General features: G+C 38.0%; 1 protein-coding gene across 2 annotated transcripts in view; it reads right to left on the bottom strand.

Annotated features, from left to right (window-relative positions):
• Positions 1-528: 528 nt before the first annotated feature.
• SLC49A3 (solute carrier family 49 member 3) overlaps positions 529-9,647 on the bottom strand; it is a 32,471-nt gene continuing 23,352 nt past the window's right edge. For both annotated transcript variants that reach the window (XM_032214288.1, XM_032214289.1), the window contains exons 7-10: positions 9,186-9,338; positions 7,872-8,029; positions 6,137-6,249; positions 529-4,077 (exon numbers count right to left, since the gene is read on the bottom strand). In XM_032214288.1, coding sequence (XP_032070179.1) covers positions 3,926-4,077; positions 6,137-6,249; positions 7,872-8,029; positions 9,186-9,338 — 576 coding nt within the window. In that variant the 3' untranslated portion in view covers positions 529-3,925. The remainder of the gene's footprint in view (positions 4,078-6,136; positions 6,250-7,871; positions 8,030-9,185; positions 9,339-9,647) is intronic.

Here is a 9,647-nt window from a genome sequence, read left to right as displayed (position 1 = left end):
ATGGTCTATTCTATCTAGGGAGACTAATAGAAGAATAATCCAAGGAGATACCTTGCAAAGTGATCAGTTGTGTTAGAGAAGCATTTTTTTAGAGACGTTTTGTCATCTTTTATTGACTCATTGGCATGACCTGTTTTGTTTTGCATGTAACTAGAAATTTGCATGCAGCAAAACATCATCCTAGGAGCCGTGGTGATGCAGTGGTTACAATCCAGTACTGCAGAAATCTAATTCTGCCAACTGCCAGCAGTTCGATTCTGATCGGCTCAAGGTTAACTCAACCTTCCATCTTTCCGAGGTTGGTAAAATGAGGACCCAGACTGTTGGGTGCAATATGCTGACTCTGTAAACCACTTAGAGAGGGCTGTATGAAGCAGTATATAAGTCTAAGTGCTATTGCTATCCTCAAATATCATGTTGGCTCCATATAAAATTCAAATATGTTTTTAGAAAACAAAATTAGTAACTGCAACCTGTTCTGCTTGGAAAAGAGATCACTTTCCTTAATTGATTTTCCTGGGATCTATCCATTCCCTTCAAAAGCTGGCCTGCCTTTATCTGTAGAAGTAAGGAACAAGCTTGATGCAAGAATATCAGATGTGTAAATTTTTATATGCCAAATGGCAGGCTTAAATAAATATTTGTTCAAGAAATGAGTGAGAATCCTAACTTGTTCTGCACCAAAGCAAAAATGTAAAGAAGACACAAAAACAATGCTGTTCACTATTTTTTTAATTAACATAAAAGGTATCTAAAATGCATTGACTTCTATTATATAAAGGCAAAAGAAAAATTACTTGCTAAAATTCTAGGTAAGAAAAAAAATCGATGTCACTTTTCTTTCTTTTGTCACAACATCTTATACAGAACAAACTGTGCAATGTAAATCACTTGGTAGCAATTGAAAATTTAGTTAATTTTATTGTAGATAGCTTGGATTATTATTGCAACAGGACAGCTATAATCCTATTTTCAAAACTGTTTTGCTGGTCAGTGACCAAAATAAAGAAACTATAAGCCTGTTTTAGGGTTAGGGTTTTATATACTCCCAAAAGTGTCTGTAAAGTTTTTCAGAACAAAGGACCATCTTACACTGATATTTTAGGGGGGATGGGACCTTTAAGCATTTATATTTCTCAATCTTTGATCCAAGAAAAAGGTTTTCAAGAAAATTAAGAAAATTGTATGGGATAATTGTAGCAAGCTCAGATGGTTTAATCCAGGGGTCTCCAAATATGGCAACTCTAAGACTTGTAGACTTCAACTCCCAGAATTCCCCAGCCAGAAATCACTCCGAAAGATTATTTTCCTGATCAAACAGGCAAAAAGGAGTCTTTCCATGGCTTTGCTTTTGCATCATTCAGTTTTTTCTAAACTGAATTATATATTTACTTAGCTTTTTAAAAAAATCACTTTGATTGCTATAATCGGTAACCAAGTAAGCCTCTATTTTTCATGTTGCCTGAAGATTCAGTTATATATTTTGTACCACAGTTTAACTATCTTGACTCAAAAGACTTTTCGGAACAGACAAGCTGATAGTTTCCTCCTGGAGATCTCTACCGTCCTCCTCGGTCAAGTAGGGTTCAATGACTTTGAAAAGGAATTACTGGTAAACCAGTTCCGAAAAAGATGACGACTGATAAAGTAGTTCAGGGGATATGGTTGCCATTTTAAAAGAATTGGATCAGAGGGGATGCCTTTGAATATACCTAATACACAACTGATCACTGCTGTGCTATTCTCGACTTCAACTGAAACATAAAATATTTTCTAACTGGGTATGCCCCTGCGGTTGACACACAGAGAGATCCTCAGGTGGATGGAGTGTGCTTACCCTCATTCAAAATGGGAGGCCAAGAAAGTTTTAGAGAAAGATTTAAGTTTTGCAGCAGTCCGTCAACCACACTTTCTCATGGCGCCAGTTGGACTTGGCACCCATTGAAATTGCTGTGAAATTTGAACCTCCTCAATTTTTTCCCCTCCATCCCACTTCCCCCTGAGCTGCCTTGCTTTAGAAGAGAGGTTGTGATAGGCCTTTGCTGACATCAGCATTGGATTAGTGACTCAGTCACTTGATCCCACAGAGTGGCAGTGTGAAACATTTAGGTATTCATTGTCTAAAAGATGGCACAGAAGGGAGCCTGCCTTTGAAAACTATGAGGTTAATGCATTGAACTTTATTCATTAAGCTGAGCAAGGTTTTGTGGCAAAGGCCTACTTCTAATATATAAATTATGTGTGGCCAAAGGAGTAGCGTGCTGTGCTTGCTTTTTGCAATATATGCGCTTAACAACTTGCTCCCAAACAATAGTGAAATTCTAATAATTAGGAGAGTGTCTCCACAGTGTGCTTAAACAGAAGCTAGCAATGCACATCAACTTGTTTACTTGTTTCTTCTGTATTAGTTTTGTGGTGTGCCTAGTTTTCTACTTAATCTGCCTTGCAAACTCCTTTTCTTGTCTTTGAAGTAGCAATCCTGAAATGCAATGACTGTAAACATTATTTATAAGGTTATGCTTTTTTTTCATTTCGATATTTAAATATGTTTGTCTTCAGGGTATAACCTTAAGAGAGATCTGTATATATTTTTGCTATGTATTTATGTTTGGTTGCATTTTGATTGTATATTTTGCATTGATTTAAAGTATTCTGTATCAAGTACATTGTGACTACTGGATATGCCTAGAATTTTCTGTTACAAATATAACAGTTACATTTCTGTTGTACCTAGTTATGCTTGTCCATTGTGTTTTTATGCTGCAGGAACAGTCATAAGCATCCTTCATCTAATTGGTCAAAATAGGTAAAAGACAATCATGAGCAAATAAATGCATGTACTCTTCTAAAGCCTATCCATAAGATTATGTTCATAGGAGATATTATACATTGGCCTCACCCATGTTCTACTTGGTTTAATTAAACAGAACTCTTGAACTCCATTTATAATTCAAAACACTTCAAGTAAGTTCTGTAACAAATGATCTGTAACAAATAATGAGCGGCATAGGGCTACTTGTTCAGAGCTCTTCCGTTTTGTTCCCTTCCACTGTCCCATCAAATAATATCCCATAGCTAGATGTGTTGATGGTTCTTCTGCAATCCATGAAGTTTTCATAAGATTATTAGTTCCATGGTTGGGATGGTATTTCTCAAACAGTACATACCCAGCCTCACAGCCAAATTCTGCCCTTCATAACAATTATATCAGTTGCACGTAGATGCTCCCATTGAACCATCCTGGACACGAGGTGTGGTGGAAGACCTGAAATATTTTGCTGATTCAAGCATCTGCTTCCTTTGCAACAATTAGCCAAGTACATAAATCATACTAAACCATAAACTTTGGTATAGTGCAAAGTGGAGCCAAACAAATTCTATACTCTCCAGAGTGAACCCAAACCTCTACACAGCTTTCTAGGAAGAAAAGGAGTGATTACCCAGAACTTTGCTGCAATTTAGCACCATTGCCTAAGATTAAGTTCTATTTAAGTGAAAATCTGAAAAAGTGTCTCCAATAATGGCAACGAATGAAGCTGCCTATTAGCACAGAGCATAGTTCAGTCTTCCCTCCTCTACGAATATTTATGAATATCTATTTTCCTTTTCTCTCCCTGCTCCCAATATTGTCCGTTTGTTCTCCATTAAGACAATGCAACAGCTTAGCATTTACATCCTGACCAACCTTCCTCCCTCCCTCGATGTTTCCTTAATCATACTGATGTCTTCCTTTTGGAAGAAGATGGGGCTCTTTGAAATGCTTCCATGTCATTCAGCTATCAGAAGGAATAAAAAGAACCAATGTTTTACAGTCAATTATCACAAAGTTATAATTTATTGAGTTTATGGCACTTGCGGTGTCTGAGATGTCAACTGATTTTAAGGTATATGGCTTAGTCCAGAGTTCATTTAGAAATATTCCATCTCATGCTGTTACTACAAGATCCTCATCTTCTGTTTTGCTGGTGGAAGAGCTTTGAGATGTTTCTGCAGAGATCCTCTTGTAATTAGTGTGAAATGTAATGACAAAGAGACAGGATACCACAGTGCTGATTCCAGCCATCACTAGTGTTGCATCTAAGAAAAAAAATGGATATTCTCCAGCACTTCATTTTGAAATATATACAAGCAAAACCCAATAGTTCTTAAACTATATTTAAATAAGTTTCACTTAGCTACTTAGAAATATGCAATGCATACAACATTGTATGGGGATTTTACGCAAATCAGTTGAAATCTGAATTATTACTGAATTAATATTAATATTTTGTAAAACAACATGCGCCTCAAGACGTTTATTGAAATTGCATAATGAGAAAGTTGTTTAACCAAAGATACAATGATAAACAATAATGTCCTGTTTGGGGTTTGGTGAACAAATCAAACTAAGTTCATCAAATAAGACACACAAAGCAAGTATATGCATCTGCAACGCTGACACTAAACCTAGACTATGTCAGTGTTCCCAGTAACACACCCATTGAAAGCAGAACTCCAAGGCAGGTAGATTCCTCAAAGGACAAGTTTATTGGATACATCATATCGGCCACAGCTGGTGGAAACCAACTCTAAAGGTTCCTGTGGTTTTCATCTAATAAAAGAGTAAAACTCCCCCCCCCTGTTGTGTCACTAGTCACATTGTCCAATGAATACATCTGGCAGGCTCCTCTCCTTCATCCACCACCTGTCACAATGATCTTGGTTATGGCAGGAAAACTTTTTATTTTGACCGTTAGGTGGGCTATCTACTCCACCCTCCACTCTTTCGGGCTTGTGGAAACTATGAGGCAGCATAAGATGGCTTCAGCCAGGTTCACTTCAGAGTTGACAAGACGAGGCAACATTTTGGCAGCAAGGCCACCTTTCCTAATTTTGGGCAAGCCAAAAGCTGCTGCTGGTGAGGCCTAATAAATGTTGGCCTCGCCACTTGTGGCCAACAATTCCTCAGTCAAGGAATTACCATGTCAGACAAACGAACAGTAAACACCAACCTAATCAACTACCAAGAAGAAAACAAAACTCCCGCCAACATTGATGGGCAAGCCACTTTATATAAATAACCAAGATCAGAGAACATAACAGGGTCACAATTCTCTCCACTTTTTTTTATAAGGATCTTGGAGGGTTTTAAAAAAAACCCTAAACAACAATTTAATAGAATATCATACAACTATTTTGAACCATCAAATTTAAGTAGCTTGATAAAAAAAACTGCTGGGACCCTCAAAAAGAATTGGGGGGGCACACCAGAATGATTGCCCACAGATGGTCTAAAGCAGGGCTGTCAAGCTCGCAGACCGGATGTGTCACGCACTGGCCATGCCCACGCCTGATTTAGCAAAGGGGGAAAAAACTGATACACCTCGTGATGCTGCCATGATGACGTGAGTTTGACACCCATGGTCTAAACAATAAGATGAAAGGAGTTTGTCTTCTGTCCTGATAACAACCATGATATATTATTTATTTTATATCCCACCTTTATTATTTTTATAAACAACTCAAGACAGCGAATATACTCCTTCCTCCTTCTATTTTCCCTATAGCAGTGATGACAACCCTTTTTCACCTTGGGTGCCAAAAGCACACGAGTTTGAATCCCAGAAGGGCATGGATAGCTGATGAGAGCTAAATAGCTTGAACTGGATGTATACTAGTCTCCCTTTATTTTTTTGTCAGTAAACATAAATTCATCTCACAGGTTTGTTACTGCAGGGAGACATGGGAATGGGGGTGTTAAATATATCACCATATGCTCTTGTATAAAAAGATACAAATCTAACTATTAAAAATCTAAGAAACTACAATGCCTTGAAAAACAGCTTTGAGGAAACAGCTCACACCATTACATTTCCTCTAGGATTGAACCCGTAAAAACTTGATAATCCAAGGCAAATCAAAGCAGATTTGGGGTACATAGTTATTTTCCAGATAGGATCCTTGGTTACTTCATCCATCCCAAAATAAAAGTCAATAGATTAAGCCATTAAAAAAGAAGAAGAAGAAGAAGAATGGCCCATAAGCAACTCTAGGATTTCATTCAACTTTATGCAACCATGATGCTGGTGAAGAATCAGCTGGTGACTTTAATCCAACCATTCACGTCCCAACAAATCTTTCAAAGGAACATACTTACTTGACCAATCCATTGGTGGACCTAGGGATGGAGCACAGGTAGAGAAAGGGGCATTCTTTTTTTCCACAGCCAAGTTCTGGAAGAGTAGTATGAAGAGAACTCCTAGGATCTGGCTGTTGAAACAAAACTGACTGTTACCCATCTTGTGATCTATATACAGTATATAAATATGGCTGTGTGTGTGTGTCCAGCATAACCCTGGAACGCCTCAAGCAATTTCAACCAAACTTGGTACACAGATGACTTACTCTCTGGAAACAAATACTGTGGAGGTAAGACACCCCTAACACCCCTCAGGGGTGGGTTCTGTTAAGATGCAGCCTGTTGTGCTTTTAAATGGCTTCTACTGTACTGCCGTAAAACGGATTCTACTGTACAGTGCAGTGGAGTTGCCATGGTAACAACTTCACAGTACTCCACCAGGGGGCTCCCTCTGGTAAGGAGGAAAATCCAACATTAGAAATTACATTTGATCCGGACATTTCCCCCCTGTTAATAAATACCAAGGCAACACTGGGTTATTGGCTAGTAAGATCTAAAATATGCCTATTTTGAAGCAAGATTTTCAGCTTTAACAACCAAGATTTGCTTTGGGGGTTAAAATGGACCTTCAGGGTGACCTATTGATTTACTGTAGAATCTAACCTAGTTTTTTTCTTAGCTGACATCAATAAGACCACGTGTCCAAAAAATTCTAGCTACCACAGTCAAACAAGAATGCACTGAAGATGTCAGATTTTGGAAGGAAAAAGTAGGAAATGTTCCTGTTCCCTTCTTTACTAGGAATCTTTTTCTATATTTATGGAGCAGGAAGAGAGTTTGAAAAAGATAGCTTTTCTTAAGCCACAAGAATACTGTTCTGTTGGTGGATATATTACTGCTGGAACTGGTGACTGTAACTAAACAAAATAGAAAACATATATACAAAGCAACTAGTGACCAAGGAATCAGCACGCTTTCCTAATAAGAATTCTTGCACTGTCCCTCTGCAATGTTTTTTCTACTTGAGTGAACACAGCCTTCTCTTTTCTTCACTCTTGTGTGACTTGAATAAAGTACCTGTTTTGTAACATAAACTTATTGCGCTCTGACTGACATGGAGCAGAGGGATGAGAAACAAGAGCTTAAACGAAGGGAAAGATGAAAGAGCTGTTCCCTCCCGGGAAACATTTAATTGCCTCTATGCTGCAATGTCCTGCACTCTGTTCTACAATGTCCTGCACTATTGCGCACAAATCCTTTCCTTCCAAAGCGTGGGAGAAAAACCAAGTTATTTAAATTTATTAGTGATTTCCTAGGATTGGGGCAATTCTGACTCCTACTGGCTTCAAGTGAAAATAATCCATCAGTTGTTGCTCCTGGAAATCCTATATTAATTTAGTGCAGAGGTCCCCAAAGGTGGCAACTTTAAGACTTGTGGACTTCAACTCCCAGAATTCTCCAGCCAGCTATACTGATTTAGACCTCTGATTTAGTGTTTCTCAATCTTGGCAACTTTTAAGATGACTTTCTCAACCAGCATTTTTTTTGGAATAGCCTAAAGCCCAAGGGTCTTGGTTCACATGTGATGTTGGGCCATAAACTATGATTTGCTAACCATAACGGCTGGAATCAACATCACACTGAACCCAACCCAAAACAAAACCCAGTGAATGAGTCCAGTTATTGCCCAGAGAAGATCAATTTCCATTTTCCATTTTCCAATTCAATTACTTGAATGAATCTGTTGATCTACCTGATCACAAAAATGATCCCAGATGATGTTCCTTCTCCTACAGGATAAGAGCATTCAACATTTAGTTCCATCGCGATGGGATAGATAGAAAATCCAAACAGCCCAAAAAGACTGCTGAATATGGCCACAGCGTATGTTTGTTCTCTCATCTGAGATACCTGCAGGAAGAGAAGGGAACATAACTATAGCCAATGGGGAAGTCTCTATAGCATTATGTCCAGCAGATATTCCTGCCACCCAGAGCCATGCTGCACATTTATATCTGAGCATGGCACATTAGGCTGTTCTCTAGTTTCTTCATGATGCTAATGCATGCATTTAGATTTAGTTCTTTAGATATTTCATTTGAGTGTCTGGCGGCTCCTGGAGTCAACAAATCCATGAATTTTTTCTACGCAACATTTTTGAAAGTGGTTTGTTGCAGTGGTGAAATTCAATTTTTTTAAAAATCCAGTTCTGTGGGCATGGCTTGGTGGGCATGGCAGGGGAAGGATACTGCAAAATCCCCATTCCCTCCCCACTCCTGGGGGAAGCATACTACAAAATCCCCATCCCCACCCCACTCCTGGTGGAAGGATACTGCAAAATCCCTATTCCCACTCCACTCTTGGGGGAAGGATATTGCAAAATCCCCATTCCCTCCCCACTCCTGGGAAAAGGATATTGCAAAATCCTTCAAAATCTTATGGAACTTTCATTAGGGAATTTTGGGAACTGAAGCCCCATTTCTTTTTGAAGATGCAAAGTTGGGAAGTCTGTTCTAAAAAAACAATAGTTTTTAAAGCAATAATAACAAGTGATTAAGAACCCCAAAATGTGTCTTGGCACTTTTTTAACCACCAATACACTCATGAGAACTTTTATACTAGTTAAAAGTTTGTAAATAATATGGAATGATTAGATGATCATACGAAATGTTGACATGGGTTCAGTTTTTCTTTCTCTATTCCTGATTTCTATTCATTCTATTTTATTCTCCTAAGATTTCAGTGAGATAGCTTGGGATCAAAGAAGTGAGATGATTCTACTTATTCTGTCTTCAAAATATTCCTCTGATCTCCTTCTCCAGTAACAGAATGAAAGTGAAAATATTACAACCTTCATTATATCGCTTGGCACTGGAGGGATTAAGTGTTAATCAGCCCTTACTTAAACATCTATGGTTACATGGAAAACACACTTCTCTTAATAACCACATTACAAGATTTAGATGATTAACTATTTCTTAAAGGATAGGATTTATTCAGCTGAAAAGTTCATTATCTCTACAGAAGAGCAGACAGAAGCATTATTTCAGTTTCAAAATATATTTACCACTGCAAATCCAATGCAAGTCAAAGAAGATAGAACAAAACTGATTTTGGTAGTTTCTGTAAACTTCTTTGTCCTATCTACATATAGTCCAAGGAAAAAGGCACCAATGAGCCCAAATATAATGAACAAGGCTCCGGTCAAACCTGCAAAAAACTGTACAAGATATTGGATTAAGGGCACATAGTTGAACAACTTCAGGAATAAAGAGTAGTACTCTTTTTCTTAATCACTAAATTTATGACTAAAAATAATAATCACCAAGCTGGTAACAATTTTAAAAAACACCTGTACATTGAAGGATACACACACACACAAATATTATATATAATACTTCATTTCTAAAGTATTGAGATAAAGTATTGAGAAGTATTGAGAAAGTATAAAGTATAGAGTTGTGGTGGCGAAGTGATAGGAATGCAGTATTGCAGGCTAATTCTGCCGACTGCCAGGAGTTCGATTCTG

The sequence above is a fragment of the Thamnophis elegans genome, chromosome 3 (genome assembly GCF_009769535.1).
Source record: "Thamnophis elegans isolate rThaEle1 chromosome 3, rThaEle1.pri, whole genome shotgun sequence".
In the NCBI taxonomy this organism is placed as follows: domain Eukaryota; kingdom Metazoa; phylum Chordata; class Lepidosauria; order Squamata; family Colubridae; genus Thamnophis; species Thamnophis elegans.
This window is presented reverse-complemented; position numbering and strand designations above follow the sequence as displayed.